This window comes from Amyelois transitella, chromosome 23 (assembly GCF_032362555.1).
Source record: "Amyelois transitella isolate CPQ chromosome 23, ilAmyTran1.1, whole genome shotgun sequence".
Taxonomy (NCBI): domain Eukaryota; kingdom Metazoa; phylum Arthropoda; class Insecta; order Lepidoptera; family Pyralidae; genus Amyelois; species Amyelois transitella.
In genome coordinates, this window is record NC_083526.1 from 5,649,956 (window position 1) to 5,674,572 (window position 24,617).

Genomic DNA, 24,617 nt, shown 5'->3' on the forward strand with positions numbered 1-24,617 from the left:
CGGAACTATCCACGAGGTTTTCGCTTCTGGAGAATTACAAAATAGGTATTAGTTATTTATTTATTTATGTACCTACAATCCGTGAACGGAACTATCCACGAGGTTTTCGCTTCTGGAGAATTACAAAATAGGTATTAGTTATTTATTTATTTATGTACCTACAATCCGTGAACGGAACTATCCACGAGGTTTTCGCTTCTGGAGAATTACAAAGTATTAGTTATTTATTTATTTATGTAGGTATAGTGTTGTGTGTAACGGACCATAGTGAACTTTGTGACTATCGGTTGTGTCTGCCCTGTATGGGATAAAAGACGTTATATGTTCATTGACCATATACTCACCAATAGCGTTACTAGCCCCACTGAACATCACAGCTGTCATGGCGCCCACCAGACCGGCCGATGCGGTCGCCTGAAAAAAATATATCATCAATCATTTTTCAACTTTTAAATTTGCCAGGACTAACGACGTACATTCTAAAATCATTGAAATTGGCTCAGCCATTTTTGAATTTTAACGAGACAAACAGCGGACAGCTACATTACTAGATTCGCAAATGAGAAAAAGTATGTACACATACATACATACATAAAATCACGCCTCTTTCCCGGAGGGGTAGGCAGAGACTACCTCTTTCCACTTGCCACGATCCCTAAAATAAATAATAATCCCTAAAGTATGTCCTCGCTTTTATTTTTTTTTACATACATACATACATATAATCACTTCTATATCCCTTTCGGGGTAGATAGAGCCAACAGTCTTGAAACTACTTGCCTACTACTACAGGTTGCTAGCCTGGCTCTATCAGAATCTCAATTCCTTCAGCGAACCATCAGAGTGATGATTGCCTTCAGAGTCTTTTCGAGACTTTGTCTTTACCGTAACAGATAAAGACGTGACATATAATATGAATGTTGTAAACTTACCAGTTGAGCTTTGGCCGCTTCCCACCTGGAGAAACCGCTCTTGAGCAAAATAGCGAAATCTCCCACCTCGTGAGGAATTTCATGGACTAAAAAAGGAAATAAATGTATGTTAATATAACCTGTAAAATAGTTCATATAAAATTTCTATACAACTGTCTAAATCTTTACCAATGAATTTAATAAACGTAGCATAAGGCTTTTATTAAATTCGTTTAGAACTAACCAATTCGGTTAGTTTTTAGGTGATGTTAACAATGTTTTATATAAATCTTCTTCTATTGAAATAAACCCTTTTTATCGTATAGGTGGCTAACATTGGTGTCAGATTTCTATCTTGTCTTAACGATATAATTTGAGAACGATATATCTGACAGGATGCTAGCCCATCGCCTAAAAATGATTTCAAAGTGTAGCAAATAAATAAACATTACCTAGTATAGCGAATGTGGTGAGCAGGCCGACTCTAAAGCCGACCAGGAAGGAGCCTCCTACGGCCAACCCGTGGGTGAAGTTGTCGATGGAATTCGCCATCAGATTCAAATAGCCTGCCACCTGCAAATAATTATTTATAAAAAAAATTAACACCTTACATTTTTCTAATGTTAATTAAAATTAAAATTGTTTTCAATATTGTGATAATCAGACTGTAAAAAGAGAGAAATGACTTTATTATGAATAATGAAAAATCAATGACTGTTTAAAATAAGAACGGAAAATAATAAATTGTGTTTTCCATGTGATAACCAAAGTATGTAACTTCGTAACTGATAACATTTAATTTTACCGTGATATTTGTAACGACATAATGAACTAAAGCAATAAGTACCTACGTATATGTAGCAAATTGACGATATTTTAATTTTAAAATTGGAACACTTAGATAGAACATTCTATGCTAAGTTTAATTGATATTGTGAAGTTGACGTTGTTGAAGAAAATGCTGCAGTGCAGTTTGTTACCGCTTCTTCTGCACTGACGCCTTGGCAGTAAATTTAGTTTTAAGTAATTTATTTGACGTCAATCAATGTTGTTAAACCATACGTTTTGACAATAATTAAGCGATATGAAGTATCCTATAATAATGAATAAAAACTTTGAATTTTGAATTTTTTTTTTTTGAGAAGAAAACTTTGTAAATCTTCACACTGGCCACAATTTCCTCCCTATAAAAAAAAAAAATATCTCTCCGAATTTAAAACTCACATCTTTCTTCTCTGTCTTCTCCTTGCTGTCGTGTAGCGCCTTCTCTTTCGCCTCCCGCAACAGACACCGTCCCATCCACCTATTGCTCTTGCACCGCGCCGAGCCAATCGTGCCTCCCATAGAGTTGCAACACATACCGTCTCCTATAATAATAAACAACGGAACAATTAAAAAAAAACAAAATTTTTAAATTATTTTACTAAGTTTCGCGCGAAAGTAGACGATCACTCTTTGTTTAAGAATGATAAATATGATGTAGGAATGACCTTAACCGACATCAATTTCTGGAGTAATTTGTATCGTCAATGTAAACAAAACTACTACATGAGCCAAAATGAATAAAATATATATGGTACTTTAAATGGCAAACATTCTGCGTCGAATAAAAAAAGAACCGTAAATGGTACCAGATGTACATACATAAAAAAAATTACATGCCGAATTGGGAACCTCCTCCTTTTTTGAAGTCGGTTTAAGTTTCAGGCCTATTATTAAATATTACTCACTCACACAGAGGTGTTCGTTATAATAGCAGAAAAAATATTACTACCTAATATATTAGTACAAACAATATTTTTATTATTTGACCTTCTTAGATTCAGACTAAGAACTCCGGCTCTGTCTACCCCGCAAGGGATATAGACGTGATAATATCAATAATCTTTTTTTTATAACACATGAGCTACCATAGCTTGCGTAAACTATTACGAATACCCTCACAAACTCACCAGCGGCATTATTATTAAACACACAAGTGTCGTACAGCTGCTTCGCCGTCACCTTCCCGTTGCCCCCGCAGACCCCCTCGCCCCTCCCCGCGCCCCTCAGCTTCCGCTGCACTTCCAGAAGCTTCTCGATCTCCTCTATTTCTATCTCTTTCGTGACGCCGTTCTGTTTGGGTTTGCTGTCATCATCTTCCTCGTCGCTCGTGGCGAACAGTTTCTCCACCACGATGAAGACTAGCATCCCGAATAGGCACCATAGGCCGCATTTAAGTGATACGTGCTCGCCATCTGTGTGAGACAAAATATAGTCAACATAAAATTCCATCAATTCTATCATTAAGCCAAATAGCTGAACGTTGTCGATCAGTCTTTTCAAGACTGTTGGCTCTGTCTACCCCACAAGGGATATAGACATGACCATATGTATGTAAGTATGTATGTAAAATTCCATACATAAAATGGTTCACTACCAGAACGCATAAAAATTTTAAGCATAAAATAAGTTAGCATAATGAAATTACAACTAATTACAAATTCCCATAATACTAATAAGCACAACACGTTTTAGCATACACTTTTTAGCATAAATACAATAAGCATAAACATGAATTCGCACAAACCAAATAACCATAACTGTAAAAAAGCATAATGGATATTTACCATAATGAAAATAGGCATAATAGAACCTAACCTAACCTAACCTAAACATTTAAAATAGAAATAATTATTTACCATACTATTATACATACTCATGTAAGTAGCAATATAAATTTTGCATGCAACTCATTAAACATACTAAAATACACAACATTTTCTTTTCTTTATGCCTATTACCTATTATGATAAAATACTATTATGCGACGTTCCATTATGCCTAAAAAAATTGTGCAAAAAAAAATTATGCATAAATGCATTATGCTAAATTATAATTATGCCAAAGCACATATTATGCTAAAACGAAATAAGGTCAATTTACTATTATGCTAAATAGATTATGCCACTTCGATTATGCCATTCCATTTTATGACAAAACTCATTATGCCAATTAAAGGGATCCCACATAAAATCACGCCTTTCTCCTGGAGGGGTAGGCAGATACTACATCTTTTCACTTGCCACGATCTCTGCATACTTCTATCGCTTCGTTCACATTCATAATTCACATTTCGGGTACTCTTGACTTGAAATCCCAATCCCAACTCATGCATATTATATATGCAAAAGTAAGTTTATTTCTTTGTCGTCTCTTCACGCGTTATCTACAGAACAAATCTTCTTGAAATTTTGCGTATACATATGCTAGTAAATAGACTGAGGTTAACAGGAAATTAAACATTGACTGATAACATATCAAACTAATTTTTCATAATTAATACCACAAACTCAAATACTACGAGTTGGGGCAAGTCTATAGTAATATTATAAAGAGAAAAATATTTATGCCGTGTGGTTCCCGGCAACAATAAAACAAAAGAACAGGACCAATCGATCTCGTTTCCATGGATATCGTAAGAGGCTTCTAAGGGATAGGCTTATAAACCTGGATTCTTATTTAAGGCGATGGGCTCGCAACCTGTCACTATATGAATCTCAATTCTATCATTGATCCAAACACCTGAACGTGGCCTATCAGTCTTTTCAAGACCGTTAGCTCTGTCTACCCCGCGAGGGATATAGACGTGATTATATATCTTGTTTGTAACGAATAAAATCAAAAACTATAGACTTTTATTTTTTAAATAGAGAAAAACAAAGCCTTTAGAATTACAGGTTTCTTTTTCCAGAAATTCCCACAAGAGCGAAGGCGCATGCAATGCTAGTTTTAAAAGAAAACAAACATTATATAGGTTGTAAACCACCACAAAGAGGTTACACCACTAACCGGCTTCCGTCCTACAATCTACATTGCAAACATAACATTGCAACTCCATTGTCAAGTACCGCATTATGTGTATAGTCACATTTTCCTGCACATTGATTAAATGCAGCGCTAGATTGGCATATAGACGTATGACGGAAAAATAAATAAACTATTTCTAAATTTTAGTGCCATGCGGTTCCCGGCACCAATACAAAAAAGAATAGGACCACTCCATCTCTTTCCCATGGATGTCGTAAAAGGCGACTAAGGGATAGGCTTAAAAACTTGGGTTTCTTCTTTTAGGCGATGGGCTAGCAACCTGTCACTATTTGAATCTCAATTCTATCGTTAAGCCAAATAGCTGAACGTGGCCATTCAGTCTTTTCAAGACTGTTGGCTCTGTCTACCCCGCAAGGGATATAGACGTGACCATATGTATGTATGGCTTTAAGATAGAATTGAGATTCAAGACAGGTTGCTAGCCCATCGCCTAAAAGAAGAATCCCAAGTTTATAAGCCTACCCTAAGTCGCCTTTACGAAATCCATGGGAGAGAGATGGAGTGGTCCAATTCTTTTTTCTATTGGTGCCGGGAACCACACGGCACATTTTACTCTATGAATTATGACAATTAATCACGTTGAGGTTTCGTGTGCCGAGTCGGGCGACTCTTGCATAAAGTTGACGCCGTCTATGAATCACTTGATTAGTTAGTTAAAATATAATGAATTTTACTGCGTCGCAATAAGAGCGTTCGCTTGAGGCTTACGTTTTGTGTTCCAAGCACGTGGATAAATTGTTAACGGCTATCAATGAGTAAACAAGAATTTACTTGCATGTTTTTATTTGTCATATAGTACCTATTTGATTATTTGTAAACATTTATCATTATTAATAGTTTCACTTACTTTATGGGTCTAAAGTTGAGTTATGTATATTTAGCCTTGATTTTTTGTGTCTGCCCGTTCATATGGTCAGCGATTGTAATCATGTCTGTCTGTCTGTACTGTATGTTCTGAATGTTTAGAAGGAAAATGTGACTGACATGTTTTTATTGAAGACTATACCAAAAATAATACAGGAGTATCGTTAAAACTATTTATTAAACTGAATCATATACAGTACAGTTACAGTACCCAAAACCAAAAGTAATCATGGCCGCGCTTTTTCCAAAACATCGTACTAAAGTCAATACAATTCTGTCTATGTATTATTTGCTGTAATGTTACATTATATACCAATTAAAAGTATTTATTTATTTATTCTAATGTAATTAACATATTCATTTTGTTATACAATTATATTTCTCAATAATTATTTTATTAAATCAACACATTACTGTTTCCTGTTTTCAACAATAAGTTGCCATATCAAAAAAAATATATATTGCGAATCAACTTTTGAAATATGGCAATTATTTTTATACCAATTTTATTATTTTTACACACATATTAAATACAGAAAAACCATTCAAGTCTATTTATTTGCTTTTGCTTTCATTCGGCCATTTCTGACCCTGCACGCGTCCCCGCGTGTTAAAATAATAATAGCAAAGATAATCACAATCAAAATTTAATTAAAATATTAATTATACAGGTTACAGATTGAAAACAATTGACTTTTAACAACTACAAAATGTTACTCTTAATGCTATTGAGGCCACATTTGGCTTTAACCATTCAAACAAAATTGTTTAATTATACCTATCAACATTTATATACATGTATATAAAACAACTAAAAACTTATGCTGCCTCTCGAGGCTACTAGCGTCGCATCGGGCTAATGACGCCCCGTAGGGCTATTCATGGCACACAGGGCTGTTGACACCACACATGGTTATTGACGTCACACGGGGTTATTGACGCCACACGGAGCTATTGACGCCACATGGAGCTGTTGACGCCACTAAGGGCTATTGACGCCACACAGGGCTATTGACGCCACACAGGGCTATTGACGCCACACAGGGCTATGGACGCCACACAGGGCTATGGACGCCACACAGGGCTATTGACGCCACACAGGGCTATTGACGCCACACAGGGCTATTGACGCCACACAGGGCTATTGACGCCACACAGGGCTATTGACGCCACACAGGGCTATTGACGCCACACAGGGCTATTGACGCCACACAGGGCTATTGACGCCACACAGGGCTATTGACGCCACACAGGGCTATTGACGCCACACAGGGCTAATGACGCCACACAGGTCTATTGACTCCACACAAAGCTATTAACGCCACACAGGGCTATTGACGCCACAAAAGGCTAAACAATTAACAAATAATTAGACACTCAAGTTATAAAACAATGGGATTAAAACTTCGATTAATCACTGTTAGGTACCTATTATTCGATTCGCGTACCTGTTGACGCCACACAGGGCTATTACCATCATAGAGTATTAGGTACACCACAATGATGGCTAACAACGTCACAAAGGGGTAAATATTTAACGAATAATTGCACACATAACAAGTTATAAAAAAATTAGATTGTAACTTCAATTAATCACTAAAACTATTATTCGAATCGCTACCTATGGGGTCATTAGAATAAACAAGCCACGGATAAATTTTATCTACCGAAAATACAGCCCTATACAATGGTTTTCCTGACTTCTTGGTAATAGGTGTATCCTCAATTTCGTATCTATCATTTTCAAGAACTCTAACTATTTTATATGGTCCACTACATTTAGGAATCAGTTTTTTTGATTGGCCAGGTGCCGCAGAACCCACTTCCCGTTCTACTCTAACTAAATCACCAACTTGGTAAATATGAGCTGGTTTCCGTCTCTTGTCAAAATACATTTTATGTTTAGCTTGCTCATTTTCAATACGCTTTGTAACCTTCTCTCTTATCTCATTGCGATCTTCGGAATGGTTACCTTCAGACACAACAGAATTCATTGCACCATCCGACGATCCAGTAGGAGCAAATCCAAATAATACTTCTGACGGACATTTACCTGTAGACTTATTAATAGTATTATTAAGGCCCCATTGAACTTGAGGTATCATGATATCCCATTCGTTATCTGGTCGCTCATGATTTATTGCAGTAAGAGCATCAACAATTGTTCTGTTGTAACGCTCAATTTGTCCATTTGCGCGCGGTGTAGCAACCGCATTTATTATATGATTTATACCTTTCTCTTTGACAAAAGTATTAAATTCTCGACTAGTAAAACTAGTACCTTTATCGGTCACTAGTTTACGTGGTACACCAAAAAGGGAAAAATATTCTGAGAAAACACCAATCGTAGTTTTGCTTTTACAATCTTTCACAGGTTTGATGAATATAAACTTTGTAAAAGAGTCTATAATTGCAAGTATATAGGAATTGCGTTTTTTACTTTGAGGAAAGGGACCGCAATGATCAGCATGTATCATTTCAAAGGGTTTATCAGGTTTGGGTATTGAGTGAAGCATGCCTTCTTTTGGTCCCCCTGGAAGCTTGTTGTGAGCACAATTTAAGCATGCTTTGCAATATTTCTTAATAAAATGACGCATTTTCTTAAACCAATAAACCTTTTTAACTCTTGCATACGTTTTATCATAACTAAAGTGTCCAACGTCATCGTGGTTGCTTTTAACTATTTGCCATCTCACTGACTTTGGAACCACCCACAACAATGTTACTGCATCGTCTATCTTCTCTACTCTATATAATCTATTATTTTTTAATGTGAAATTATTTTTAACTTCTAGTATTTTATTGGATTCGGGATCTTTTAGAATTTCAATCATTCGCTGTATTTCACTGTCAGATTGTTGCACAGTTTCAAGCCATCTTTCATCTACCACATCGATTACATTTACGTCAAGCCTTATATTAAAAATATGATCATCGTCATCACGAGATGGTGGATTTTCCGCATTGATCGGGTTTCTGCTTAAAGCGTCTACATGCGACATTTTTATCCCTGCTCTGTATTCTATCTTAAAATCGAATTCTTGCATTGCAATCCACCATCTCGCAACACGAGGAATTAAATCTCTCTTAGTCATAGTACTCTTAACAGCATTACAATCTGTCACTAACGTAAAATTTGTACCAAGCAAATACACCCTGAACCTATTTAAAGCAGTAACGACAGCTAGGGTCTCCAACTCATACGAGTGAAATTTTTGTTCTTCAGGTGACGTTTGTCGACTGTAATATGCGATAGGTTGAAGACCCTGAGCATTGTTTTGTAAAAGAATCGCTCCAATTCCTAACTTGCTAGCATCCGTATGTACTTCAAGTGTAGCAGTTGGGTCATATAAGGCAAGTATAGGACGACTAACTAATCTTTCCTTTAAAGTCTCAAATGCTTGCACTTGTTCAGAGCCAAATCGCCAGGGTTCATTTTTCTTAGTAAGAACCGTAAGTGGTCGAGCTATGGCTGAAAAATTCCGCACAAACCTCCGAAAATAGCTGGCTAATCCTACAAACTGACGAATTTCGTGAACATTCCTAGGTGTAGGAAATGATTTTACTGCCTCAATTTTAAGTTTACCCGGCCTTATGCCACTCTCAGAAATTTCATACCCAAGATATTCTATATTACGTTGAAAGAAAACACACTTTTTGTGATTTAAGGTCAGATTAGCTTTTCGTAATAATAAAAATACCTTCTCAAGTTTATCTAAACCATCTTGTATCGTTTTTGAGGGAATTAATAGGTCATCCATGTAGGCTAAAACTAGATTCTGTTCTACACCATTCAACATAGAATTTATTACCCTTTGAAAAACACTTGGTGCATTGGATAACCCAAAAGGCATACGATTGTATTCGTATAATCCATCGGGGGTTATGAATGCGGTGAGATATTTACTATCCTCTGATACAGGTACTTGATAGTAGCCGGAAGCTAGATCTAAACTTGTAAAGAATCTGTTACCGCCTAAACAATCTAATTTATCTTCGATTCGAGGCAACGGATACTTATCCTTCAAGGTCTTTCGATTCAATGCTCGATAATCAATACATAAACGTTTTTGTCCATTTTTCTTGTTAACAAGTAAGACTGGACTTGCATAAGAAGAAGAACTTTCGCGTATAATATTATTTTGTAGCAAGTCACCTAATATTTCGGATAATTGTTCTTTTTCTTTTATTGACATACGATAAGGGTTATAAACAACGGGTATATCATCTTTAAGTTTAATGGACATTTCAGCCAAATCAGTTTCGCCCAATTCCGATAAACTTAAAGCAAAACAATCCCTATACTTCTGCAACAGTTCGTAAAACCTACTCTTTTCCTTATCAGATAGATGGCTACCAATTTTTATTTCGTGCAACGGTAAATGATCCTTTGCTTTTATTTGTGAAGTATATTCTGTCATCCCAATATATGGTTCCACAATTTCTTTATATGTTACGCCTCTGGCCAATGTTTCACCAATAGAAAATGTCAATGATTTTTTGTTAAGATTAGATATCATAACATACCCTTTGTTATTTAAAAATGAATATAATCCAGATAAAACAATATACTTCCTCAATTCACTACAACAATAAGATGTTGGAACAAAAAGAGATCCTGAAAATTTTGCTGGTGTTTCTACTTCTACTGGTACAGTTGAACAAGGTTCAAGAGTAACTTCATGTAAAGATGTAAGTTTTAATTTCAAGCATATGTCCATACAATAAGGTTCGGGAGATTCATAGAATACAAGACTATTAGCCGTCTTTAAAGCTACAATGTTGGGCAATTCGGTAAAAGTTTGTCCAATAATTATATCATAAGGCATATAATGATCAGAAACAACAACTAAATTTATTTTTGCACTAACGTTATCAATAAGTATTGTACCTTCAACAGTTCCTAAAGGTTTGACACAGGTATTACCAAAACCTCTTAAATTTGGAAGTTCTTCGTTAAAACAATAATTTCCAAATATTTCTTTGGCCAAACTTTCTTTTACCAAAGTACAGTTACTGCCTAAATCAATAAATGCTTGTTTTTCCCAACTATTAATTTTTATGTCTTTAAAGTATTTGTTAGTGGTAATTAAGTCATTATCTATGCGTAAAACTGTCTTTTCATTGGGCACAATAGAACCTTGCACGGTAGTAATAGAATCATTACCATTATCAGACAGATTGACCTTATTAATATTCCGATTAAATCTACAATCTTTTGTAGTATGTCCTGCTCTTCTACAGTTACCGCATCTATTCATAGGCTTTGTACATTTAGTACGAATGTGACCAAATTCTCCACAGTTATAACAAGTAATTCCAGGTTTACTGGACTCAGCATTAATTATTGATGCAGTTGATTTAGTTTCTGAGTTAATCCATGGTATCTTACGTTTTACCAAAACTTGATGACCATAACTTTGAGTTAACGTTTTTAAGTACGAAAATAGCTGTTCGGGTTCCTCAAAACGGCAAGCGTTAGCACTCATTCTTACGAATTTATCGTCAATACCATGCACTAAACAACCAACCGCTTTTCTTCCAGCAATATCACACTTATTTATTAATGACATTTTTTCGTAATAATAAACATCTAAAGGCTGACCTAACTTACAGCGTATTTGCAACATTCGTTGCAGGAGGTCACCGTAATTCTCAGTAGAAGGAAAAGCAGACTTTAACTTTTCTACCCATTCATCCCAGCTATACAGAAGAGATGGCAGTCCCTGGTACCAACGTTTGGCAAGCCCAGTTAATTTAGCTAAAGCATAGTGACGGGTTTGCTTTTCGTTCCACGAGTAAATAGTAGCGCACTCGTTTACTTTGTGTATCCAGGATTCGATATTTTGAGAACCGTCACTAGGATCAAACTCGGGAATAACATTGATGTGCGTAAAAAATTGAGCGGGTATGGCGAAATTATTAATATTATTAACAGAAGTTCCAGTTCCAGTTCCATTTTCTAAAGTTATGGCGTTTGATTTCTCCGCTTCTGCTAACGGGGGGGTACATATCTCCGATCTACTACTATTGCGAATAGATGTGCTGGATTTTGACATCTTGTTTCTACTATAAATTTCATGCTTACGACTTTTTTTACAATGCTTAGACCGTTCTTTGGACCGTTTGCCTTGTTTGTAATGTCTGTTTCTGACTGGCGATGAAATAGAACGATCAGAGCTATCCGAATAATAACTGCGTCGACGCTTCGACGTATTTCGCTTATTAATTCGAGAACGCCTTTCAGACCCTAGACTACGATCAGAGCTAGTTGAATTACGGCGGTGCCGTCGATGTTTCGGTACATGACGCTTACGCGATCGTGAACGCCTTTCAGACCCCATAACTATAGATTCGAATCAACTTAAAATAGTTTTGTTTATCTTTTTATACGTCTTTTAAATATATTAATTTTATAACAAAATCAAATGCTAAAAAAAAAACTACAGCTGTAAAAATATCAAAATATTATTAGAAGTAGATACCTACGTACCTAATTCCTTTTATCTTATTAATTTGTCAGTACCTATTTCGCTATTTCGCAATATTAATTTGCCTGAATATAAAACTACAGTGTTATAAATACTAAAAATAAAATGTAAGTAACTAAGTAACAAAATAAAAAAAAGAAAACAAAATCACTGTGTACAGTTGAGAAAATCAGTCAATGTCTAAATCGGATAAGTCACAAATTCACACGACTTCATCACCAAATCATAGGTGTAAACCATTTAAGAAACCACATAAAGAAAATTTCACTGATAGGTATTATTTATCACACACGCACCAGCTAAACTATAGTTAGCTTTTGTAAGAATTAGCTTTGCCGACGACAATATTTACAGAACGCAGCAAGTAAGTTCTTATTCTCCTGCAGTTATGTTGTATTTAATTTTGTACACATTATAGTGATAACAAAAAAAAAATATCAAGCAGTTCAATCCATCAACCGCAATCCGCGGGAAAGAAAATGGCAAAATGACTCACACAAACGTCAGGAACGCCTGCCTTTGGCTCTATTTTGCATGCGTTGAGTTTCTTGTCACTTCTGATTGAAGACTATACCAAAAATAATACAGGAGTATCGTTAAAACTATTTATTAAACTGAATCATATACAGTACAGTTACAGTACCCAAAACCAAAAGTAATCATGGCCGCGCTTTTTCCAAAACATCGTACTAAAGTCAATACAATTCTGTCTATGTATTATTTGCTGTAATGTTACATTATATACCAATTAAAAGTATTTATTTATTTATTCTAATGTAATTAACATATTCATTTTGTTATACAATTATATTTCTCAATAATTATTTTATTAAATCAACACATTACTGTTTCCTGTTTTCAACAATAAGTTGCCATATCAAAAAAAATATATATTGCGAATCAACTTTTGAAATATGGCAATTATTTTTATACCAATTTTATTATTTTTACACACATATTAAATACAGAAAAACCATTCAAGTCTATTTATTTGCTTTTGCTTTCATTATCAATGCATAGCCGAAGTCATTGAACGACCTCATTTCTTTTATTATGTTGTGCGGAGCATCGCTTTATTGAGAATTGTTTAAAAAAAAAAACTTTCTTACTTTATCCTGAAGGTTCTGTCTCTAAATAAAATTCAAAAACTACTGGACCGATTTTGTTGATATTTTAGATACGAAACCTTTAGGAGCGAAGGCTGCCTGCCTTCTGTTCTGTGTACTGTTCCCGACTTGTATGTAAAAGTGCCGTATAATCTGTGAACGAACGAACGCCAACCGAACTTTACTAAGACATAGGTACCCAATGTCTTAAATTGCATGATGTGTAACATTCAAGCTACGTTAATCCCCTTGCAAGGTTTTGGAGGTCAGACGGATGTTACTTCGTTTAAAAACCAGACTTACCCGCTCCAGAATTGTGGTCACAGATGGATCCTGGGATCTCAACTAGAAAAGTGAGGACACAACCGGTACTGACGCCATGAAGATACATACATACATACATAAAAATCTTTTCCCGGAGGGGTAGGCAGAGATTACATGTTTGCCAAGATCTCTGCATACTTCCTTGCTTGATGATGTCAATATTCAAGCGAACAGTGAGGTTACAATAAATATGAATTGTCCAATTGAGGAGAATTTTTGTACGATTCTGCTTTCACATGTGAATCTAGTAATAACAATATAGTTGATAGCCTAGCCCCCTTATAAGTACCGTTGATCTTCTCTCTCTTTTTAGCTTTCGAGTTTAACTGGAGTAAGAGAAAGAAAAAGAAGTTAAAGTTAGCCGTGCAGCGTTCGTGTTTAAGTCCCCTTGGACTATTTTTCATACGACAAGAAATTTGATATTTTTTTACGGTTATCGATTAATCGGTTACCTATTGCTTATAACTGAAAACTTGAACTAAAAATACACGATTGATTAATTTTTGTAGGTATCCTTAAAGGCAACACAGCTAATGGACTTGATTAATGATTGTTCTGTCTTTAACAAGGTAGTAATAACTACATATGTACCTATAATAATTTGACCATTCACTACCGTAGTTTGTTTTCATGAAAAGAGTTATGAATGTGGATGAAGCGAAAGGATTATGCACGGATCGTTGAAAGATGTAGTCTCCGCCTACCCCTCTTGGAAAGAGGCGTCATACTTAACGTGACCATTTTTTTTGCGTCAGAGCGGGACGCTTACGGAATTTTGTATATAAGTAAATAAAACATATAAGTACTATATACTTACAATATAAGTTAATTAGGTATAAATAATTATCCATTCATATAATAAAACAGTAAAAATATTTTGTCTGTACGTTTAGTATTTTTGACTGACTGTTCTCGTCAGCGAGATTTGAGTGCAATGTTGATATAAAATAAGTATAAAAATTTGGTTTGTTTGCAAAAGCGGGACATTTTTGCTCTCGCTGTGGACAGCGGGACAGACAGCCTGAAAGCGGGACAATCCCGCCGAAAGCGGGACGTATGGTCACTTTAGTCATACTATTGTATGTATGTATGTTTAGACTTACCAGGCGTGTTGGCGAGGTCATACTGCCACGCCTCGGGTAGAAGGTGGAGGAACACGTCGCCCAACAGCCCGCCCACTGCGAAACTCAGCAGTATCCGAAGGGTAGCGGCGCCAGCTGTGAATCAAAATAAAATAAATTTAATAAAAGTTATTATTATCCTTGATAATTAATCATGTGGGAATCTTAATTTTATATACATGTGTACGTATAATAACGTCTATATCCCTTGCAGGGTGGACAGAGCCAACAGTCATCAAAAGACTGAAAGGCCAAGGCAAGGTTCAGCTGTTTGGCTTAATAATAGAATTGAGATTCAAATAGTGACAGGTTGCTAGCCCATCGAAAAGAGGAATCCCAAGTACCTATATAAGCCTATCCCTTAGTCGCCTTTTACGACATCCATGGGAAAGAGATGGATTGGTCCCATTCTTTTTTCTATTAGTGCCAGTAACCACACGGCACATTTATGTATAGTATATAGTGATTATCCGATAATGCGACATATCTTTTATTTATTCATGTCTTAAAACCTTTTTATTGGTTTCATAATAATGTTTTTAAATCTGTTAGTTTCCTTCTATTGTGAAAACGACATTGCAAAATCGAAATTATCACTCGACAATTCCATTCAGTTGTCTATCAAGAAGACAGATTGTTCTTAATCAAGCTCACACTTAGCAACAGACGTACATTTATCTAAATACTGAAGTGTTGATCTTATCTCATCCAGTAGCTATTGAGATATAAGGTCGTTGGGTAGGCGATGCGTCACCGAGTGAGATGAAGAAATAGGATGTAGGTACTATTGAGAAAACATTATACGTTTCACAAACAGGGTAATACGCTTGTCTGTGACACCGGAGGTCTCGGGTTCCGAATCCCGGCCAGGGCATGATGAGAAAAGAACTTTTTCTGATTGGCCTGGGTCTTGGATGTTTATCTATATAAGTATTTATTGAACATGAACATGAACATTGGTACCACACCCAGCCAAGCAAAGCCTGACCCAGTCTAGCTGGATACACCAGGGGGCACAGATTTTATAGGGAGTGACACGCTCAGGGACGGGAGAGGAAGGCCGACCAGCCGCGACCAGTCGACCGCAATCGACCGACTATACAGCCTATAGCCAATATAGGAATTGAGGAAGACGGGTATTGCGACGGAGGAGAGCGTTGATGTGTTGCGTCTTTCCTTCTTTCTTATTTTCTAATTCTTCTTTTAATGGTTCGTTGTCAGTTTCATTTATTTCGTAGGAATCTCATGCTGCTGTGATGAATTTTGTTATTTGTCGCGATGTCTGCCCATTCTGAAGAATATGTAGTGTAGGATTTCATGAGGCCTTCTTAATAAATTATGTAGGAATATTATCCCCGTTTTGATAGTTTTTGTGGTTCGGTTCGGTCGGCTGTTTCAGATCTGCACTCGCCAAGTCATTTCTTGCGCCATCTTCAAGCCTTTATTCTTGTCATCCAAATTTGCCTGTGGCTTTCTCTCATGTTGGCCGCGTTGTGTTCAATATGCGTTCTTCCAGTTTGAGGTATTTATTTAACTTGTAGTGTTGTTTCTAATGTGTCGTGTCTCTTGTATGTGCACTTCCAGTTGCAGCATTGGACCCTATGTCATACAATTAGTAGTATTGATTCCGATATTATTTCCTCTAGTTCACCGCCCTAGTTTCAATGCCGTCCGTATATTCTCTTACCGTATTTTTCCAGATCTCATTTTCGCCTCCAATGCCCGTGTTTCCTCAGGTTCCAATATGATATCTATTATTAGTAGTATTAACTCTAGTTCATCATGTTTTCTCGAATTCATGCTCTTGATTCCAATTTGTTGTGTGTCCTCAGGTTTGCAGCATTAATTACAAAATGACCTCTATTAGTTCGCAGCATTAATTCCAATACATAATGTTTCTCGAATTCGCAGTCTTGATTCCAATACGTCATGATTCCTCAGATTTGCAGCATTGCTTCCAATATAATTTCCATCAGTTCGCTGCATTGATTCCAATATATCGTGTTTCCTCGGATTCAATCTTTTGATTTCCATACCTACGTTGCGTTTTCTCAGGTTCGCAGCATTGATTCCAATATGACCTCTATCAGTTCGCAGCATTAATTCCAATAAGTCATGTGTCCTCAGGTTCGCAGCACTGATTCCAATATGACCTCCATCAGTTCGCAGCATTAATTCTAATACATCATGTTTCCTCACGTTCGCAGCATTGATTCCAATATGACTTCTATCAGTTTACAACATACGTTCCAGTACATCATTTTTCTCGAATTCGTAGTCTTGATACCAATACGTTGTATGTCCTCAGGTTCGCAGCATTGATTCCAATATGACCTCTATCAGTTTACAGCATTAGTTCCAATACATCATTTTTCTCGAATTCGTAGTCTTGATACGAATACGTTGTGTGTCTTCAGGTTCGTAGCATTGATTCCAATATGACCTCTATCAGTTTACAGCATTAGTTCCAATACATCATTTTTCTCGAATTCGTAGTCTTGATACGAATACGTTGTGTGTCTTCAGGTTCGCAGCATTGATTCCAATATGACCTCTATCAGTTTACAGCATTAGTTCCAATACATCATTTTTCTCGAATTCGTAGTCTTGATACGAATACGTTGTGTGTCTTCAGGTTCGCAGCATTGATTCCAATATGACTTCTATCAGTTTACAGCATTAGTTCCAATACATCATTTTTGTCGGATTCGTAGTCTTGATACCAATACGTTGTGTACCCTCAGGTTCGCAGCATTGAATCCAATATCTCTATCAGTTCGTAGCATTAATAACAATACATGATGATTTCTCGAATTCACAGCCTTGATTCCAATACGTCGTGTTTTCTTAAATTCGCGGCATTGATTTAATAAGTCTTGTTTTCTGAAGTTCGCAGCATTCGTTCAAATACATCGGTTTTCAGTATTTCCTCCAGATCATAGCGTTGATTCCAATCTGACTTCTCCGGTTCTTAGCACTGATTTCAATACTCCATTTTTCCTAAATTTTTTTCAGTACTCAATTTTGATTCATGTCGTATTTCCTCCAGATTCCAGCATTGATTTTGATGTGTTGATTTTCTTCAGCTCGCCCTACTTTTGCTTGCTGCGTGAGCTTGCGGCATGGCTTCCAATACTAATATACAATATTATGAGAGTTAGTTATGTCTTCTAGCTCCAGCTCGGCAACAGAGGCCGTATTTTTGTGACGTGGTTCTTTTCTATTGCATTGTGTTTGTATTATTATAATCTGAGGTTATCAGTGAGATTGACGCGATCTGCCTTTTTGTATTTTCTGTCGCGTTTTGCTAGGATTATACCTGACCATTTTGATACGCCTTTATCTTTTTTTGTTTTTCTTAATATTTGTTCTCTTTTTCATTTGTTTTATCATCATATTCAATATTATATTCTATGTATGGTAGGTATGTCATGTTTCCATCCGCTACGGGGCGAACGTTGGTTTTGAATTTATATAAAGGTTCCATGCAGCATATGGTCCAGATTAATTTTATTATTTTACTATCGATGATGATGTTGTGTGTGCGTTGTTGGTTTTATTTTATATAATGTGTTCTTTAAGGGTTGGTAAGATCTGTGGAAGGAAAGTTGTCTGGAAATATAAATGCATTAGTATAATTAATCTTGTGCAATCTGAAAAACAAAAAAAGCAATGTAGTGAACGGTCTAAGAGCCGATTTTTTGTAATGATCCCAGCTTCTATTGTTTTTGCCAGATGTGAATTTTTCGTCCCTTGGCATTGTGGAGCAGGTAGCTGGAATGGGATAGGAGAACTTTCTATTTGACCAACTGCCCAAGCGGCCTTGTATTTTAGTATTGTTTGGATTTAGTTATGATTTTTAATATGTAGATTTTAGGTTTATGAAGCCCACGTGGTAACGGTATCAGGGAATTGGACGTACAGAATTGTTTTTAAACAACCTAGTTAGTCTTAGTAATAAATATACCCGTTAAGTGTCTTCAAGATAGAAAATAGAAGCATATAGGTACTTACGTATAGAAAAAATATTTCTTATACGTCCTTGAATAGAATTACTTAAGCGATATCAAGTGGTGATATTATTTTTGGCTTTATGCAGTTATAGATGAATTTTAGATATTGTTAACATCTGACGCTTGTTTTTGGCTGCTTTGTACGACAAAAGCCAATGGAAAAAGGAAAGATCTCACCGGGTTTTCAGCCACACGAACGCACGTATAATCAGCTAATCTCACACATCACAACACAACACTTCACAATACAGTTTATGCAAACCTTTATATAATATTATAAGGTTTGTAATTTCCCGCCAAAGTAGCCTAATTGCAACCGGCACTGCAAGTGGCCAACAGATGTTGTAGTCTATTGTGCTGGACACGACCGTGTTCGTCCGATGTCCAAACAAGACTCATCGTTTATCTATATAAGTATTTATTATAAAAATATTTTAATAATATTTAATAATAAATATCTTTATTTCTTTCTCCACAAAAACAACTTAAATATAACTTAATATTATGGATAGCATGCACAATACAGCAAGAGATTGTGGAGAACGGGCGCGGGCACGGGCACCAGCCCGTGCTAGGTGTCCGAAGAACCTGTGTTACGGGTCACCAGGTCTCACCCATTAATTTATAACTATTGTGGAGTGGAGTGAGTGTAGACGTATACAAAAAAACATAATATACATAACTAGAGGCCGCCCGCGACTTCGTCCGCATGGAAACCCTATCAATCCCGCGGGAACTCTGGGATAAAAAGTAGCCAATGTGTTATTCTGGGTCTTCAGCTACCTACATACCAAATTTCATGGTAATCGGTTCAGTAGTTTTTGCGTGAAAGAGTAACAAACATCCATACAAACTTTCGCCTTTATAATAGTAGTAGGATTATTACATTAGGAAACCACTACAAATAAATCCTCGGTTTCATCATAGGAAAGTGCTTGCAACCACTGAAACAACACTTTTTTACAGTTGAACTTGTTTAGATTATAAATAGATATCTGAGCGTGAATTTTTTTATAAAGAAAAGGTCCAAGATAATATAAGAATCTTTTTATAAACTCTGTTTGAACTGTGGGAAGATCGATCCGAAGCCTATTATCTCTGAGCAAGGGTTGAGGAGTATAGGGAAGTCGGGTATGTTGCTGATATAGTATCGTTGAGTTAGTATCTCGTAACACAAGTCTCGAACTTACTTCGAGGCTAACTCAATCTGGGTAATTTGTCCCGTATATATTTATTTATTAAAGACTAATTAGCTTTGGACTCAGGTAACTCTCACTTCTATTTCTAAACTATGTTTGCCATTTTCTTTACTCTACTCCACATTACTGTTTGTAAAATTTTATGGATATGGTGCATCGTAAGACGAAACAAACCTACTTTCGTTATTAGATTACATTTATGTTATTAGTATGGATGAGAATTTGTATTGTGATGAGATTTCGCCTTTATGCAAAACTAGTTGTGCCTGCGACTTCGTGTGGAATAGTTATTTTGGGCATCATTGAAGCCCTCAAGGATAAATAATTTTCCCCGTTTTTTTCACATTTTCTATTATTTATAAAGTTTTTTTTCCTTATAGTTGCAGCGTGATGTTATATAGCCTAGCCTCCCTCGATAAATGGTCTATTCAACGCATAAATAATTTTTCAACTCGAACCAGTAGTTTCTGAGATAAGCACGTTTAAACAAACAAACTCGTCAGCTTTATAATATTAGTATAGATAGTGTTCGCAAAAGGTTTCTTGTTTCCATCGGACCCTCGACGCGTTTAGGAATGTCAATAGTCAATATTGACTTATTTATCAGAGATTACTGTGTGGTTTTCTGTAATAATAATGTGTAATCACAATATTCCTTATCGATTCGTTCAATTGCCAATCGAAATTATCAGCGTTAATCACATAGTTAAACACAATTATACACGCTGATTTACTGATATGATCGGTTTTAAATAACGCGATTCAAAATATTCTTAATATACTAGCGGGTCGCCACGATTCATTTTTTTTTATTTTGGAAAAAGGCTTATTAAATTGTTGCTTTAACTTCCTAAAATTATGTATTCAAAATAATGGTTATACTAGGTACAATGCGTATAAATGATTATGCTTTGAAAATCAATTTTTGAAGGAAACTTTTTTTCCAAATCTATGGCGGGACTTTTTGCACAAGAAACATTTAAAGACCAGGGGACATTTTACGAAAAAAAAATGACATATTGTGCACGAGCCCTTTCTTCAAAAAAATTACTGTATAACTAATGAACAAAAAATTCTCACCGGTAAATTACTTACGTACGGTTAAAATTATAACAAGACCTGACCTGCGCACGCGTTGCTGAAATTTAGGACACGTTGTAAAACTAGTTTATGAGACTATTCACCGCAATTCGATCTTTAGTTAACATCGGGATAACATATTATTATTTTTATTTCAGTACATTAAGTAAAAACAGAAAATTAGACTAAAGAAAAAAATTGTACAAGGGTTGTTCTTCTTTTTTAATTTTTCTTGGACAAACATGGCGTTAATATGCTTGTTAACGTTTCCACCACGACTTATCTGCAAGATTGTTAGCACCTCTCACAAAAAAATTTGGGGGGGTCAATCATTCACTTCTTGCAGATTATCCCGCCACCACCAGTGGCTTGAAGGTTGACAACCATCCGGTTATACGAGCTGAATCATGGGAGCGCTGCTCTCGCGCAACATCGCACCCAATATTGGCTCCCTACAAAATCTCTTACGTGTCCCTTTAGTTCTTATTACTTTAGGGTGGCTGACGGTACCTACGTGTGCTGAAACCAATGAAAGCGACACAGATATGGCTATGCCCAGGTTCATTTACCGTGTCAGACAGTCACAGTTCAAATTGTCTCATTATCTGTAGGTACGCCGCCTCACGTACGGTCGATAAAACGGGACAGCTCGATAAGAGATTTATCCTGCAAAATGTATATGCAGTTACACTTTGTTATTGATAACTTTGTTGTGCTAGTGAACCAAATTCAACATTGTACATACATACATATAGTCACGTCTATATCTCTTGCGGGGTAGACAGAGCCGACAGTCTTGAAAAGCCTGATATTTGGGCACATTCAGTTGTTTGGCTTAATGAGAGAATTGAGATTTAAATAGCGACAAGTTGCTTGCTTTTCGCCTAAAAAAAACCAAAATTTATATAATCCAAATTAACATCTATACTAATATTATACAGCTGAAGAGTTATTCCTGAAGGTTTGCAATTAATTGAAGTTTGTTTCGCAAAGAAGAACGGCAATACTTAAATGTTTAACGAAGCGTACTAAAAGAAAAAATCCAATTATCATTATTAAAACTCATAAATCACTACAGTTCCGTGAAATTGGTATGTCTCGTAGACGTTGGAAAAAAAGTCGTGCGGAAAACGTTTATTCAACAAAGACGAAACAAAACTGAATCTGAACTCAGAAACTGAAAATCATAACAAACTTTCCGAATTAAAACTATCTGATACGAAATATGATACTAAATACCTAACACCTTTTATTTTTTTTGTATCTTTGAGGTACTGTGACGAGTTTTACTCATGGAGCAATAGTTGTACTAGAGAATAAATAAATCTAATTTTATTTTCATACATCACGTCTATATCCCTTGCGGGGTAGACAGATCCAATAGTGTTTAAAAGACTGAAACGCCACGTTCAACTTTAATGGAATTGAGATTCAAATAATGACAGGTTGTTAGCCCATCGCCAACAAGAAGAATCCCAAGTTTAAATCTAAGTTTGTTTTCTTTTTCATTTAAATTTAAACTTTCTTAATATAAGTAACGCTGTTTATGCAAATTAAACAAAAAGAGGCATCTTCAGTGCCGGATCTGCCATTCTCTTTTGTTATCTATAGAGATTATGTTTGAAAGAAAATTTACTCAATGATAGATAACCTGTGAAAAAGAAGTAAAGAAACAGGTATGTACGATTTTGTCTGATAAAACTTTTCAAAATATCGTTGATATCTCGATATGGCCTTGCCCCGCAGTTTATCGGTTTAGGACTATAAATGTCCGATAAATAGCTGAGTATGAGAGTGAAGAGACTGATTGACTGATAGCTTGCACAATTCGATAAAATCCGTTTGAGTATTTTGTTATGCTAACGAAAAAAATAAAGGCGATATTGCATAAATCTATAAATATGAAACTCTTGTTACTACTGAGTCAGTCAGACTGACTGAAACCGCGGAGTCTAGGGACTTGTAAAATTTGGCATGAAGGTTACTTATATTTCCGGAAATTCCCACAGGAAAGGATACTTTTCACGCGGGTGGAGCCGTGAACGTATTCCAATGATCTTATACGTAGAGACTATTTTAACATCATTCTAAAAATATTAATAGTCTCGATTAATTGAAAAATAAAACTATTCCAGCACCGTAAAAGGGTATAGCCGGATAAGTATGACGATCTGGCCCCCAAATGAGAACCTTTATCGAAACTTATGTTCTAATATCGCCTTGATGTACAAACACAATTTATGTACTTTTCGCGGCCAGCTTTCGCTTTGACCTTGAGATATGGGAAAAAATAATCGCACGCATGACTTTTATTCAAAGTCATATATCTCAAAAATTAATTACGCTAGAGAGATGAGACCAACGCGAGTTTTTAGATTACATTGCAGAGTATATCATATATTATTTTCAAATTTTTAGAGTATATTTATATATAAAAAAAATTAAAAAATAATTAAATCATAATTTTTTTTTCATGTTCTCTGAGACTTACAATCACGAAAATAATATATGTTATGCTCCTTTACGTGCTCTATTACTCATAAAAATTTGGTAAAAAAAAAGTTGGTGCAACACTTTGAAAAAAAAAATAATGTGATTAGCGCCTTCTACTATACCCTTGTTCTATAAGGCCTACATTACATTTTATTCATTTTTTCGAAGTGTTGCACCAACTTGATAAGCGTTGGAATAATTGTTCAAAAAGAAAAGAAAAAATAACCAATGTCCAATATTTATCACAACTTTTATTACTTTTCGTGTTAATCAAAATAGCAAAAAGAGAAAAAAATTAATCATCGTCACTATTGTAATTAATTATTACTGGAACATTTTGAGTAGCAAATATTTTAGTGAGTACTTCAGAAGGACGCAAAATTTTGGACAAATATCGTCCATATGACAGATAATAAATAATAGCTGCTGTATGTGAACAGCACCCCACTGTACGGTTGCCATTGGGACAATCACACCAATAACGGAGAATACTATTGTAATCATTACCATCGGAAATATAGTGAATGTAAATACGATAGACTTTACTATTTATATGCCTTGATTTTACTTCTGCTTTAATGATATTAGATGCTGATTTCACATATTGTACTAAAAGATTATTTTGATCGTCCATTATTTCGGCCAAGTAAGATAAAGCCTGTGAAAATTGATACGAGCCTGTGAATAAAATCAAGTTGGTGCAACACTTCGAAAAAATGAATAAAATGTAATGTAGGCCTTATAGAACAAGGGTATAGTAGAAGGCGCTAATCACATTATTTTTTTTTTCAAAGTGTTGCACCAACTTTTTTTTTACCAAATTTTTATGAGTAATAGAGCACGTAAAGGAGCATAACATATATTATTTTCGTGATTGTAAGTCTCAGAGAACATGAAAAAAAAATTATGATTTACTTATTTTTTAATTTTTTTTATATATAAATATACTCTAAAAATTTGAAAATAATATATGATATACTCTGCAATGTAATCTAAAAACTCGCGTTGGTCTCATCTCTCTAGCGTAATTAATTTTTGAGATATATGACTTTGAATAAAAGTCATGCGTGCGATTATTTTTTCCCATATCTCAAGGTCAAAGCGAAAGCTGGCCGCGAAAAGTACATAAATTGTGTTTGTACATC

At 35.6% G+C, this 24,617-nt stretch overlaps 1 protein-coding gene across 2 annotated transcripts in view; it reads right to left on the reverse strand.

Moving 5' to 3' along the window:
• The window catches only part of LOC106130738 (zinc transporter ZIP13 homolog), a 32,713-nt gene that overhangs the window by 2,289 nt on the left and 5,807 nt on the right, over positions 1 to 24,617 (reverse strand). Inside the window, exons 2-8 of one of the 2 annotated variants that reach the window (XM_060951107.1) lie at positions 14,670 to 14,783; positions 2,864 to 3,148; positions 2,136 to 2,278; positions 1,364 to 1,484; positions 933 to 1,018; positions 345 to 414; positions 128 to 198 (exon numbers count right to left, since the gene is read on the reverse strand). In XM_060951107.1, the coding sequence (XP_060807090.1) occupies positions 143 to 198; positions 345 to 414; positions 933 to 1,018; positions 1,364 to 1,484; positions 2,136 to 2,278; positions 2,864 to 3,148; positions 14,670 to 14,783 (875 nt within the window). In that variant the 3' untranslated portion in view covers positions 128 to 142. Of the gene's footprint in view, positions 1 to 127; positions 199 to 344; positions 415 to 932; positions 1,019 to 1,363; positions 1,485 to 2,135; positions 2,279 to 2,863; positions 3,149 to 14,669; positions 14,784 to 24,617 lie in introns of those variants that run through there. The other variant, XM_060951106.1, reaches the window with a different exon arrangement.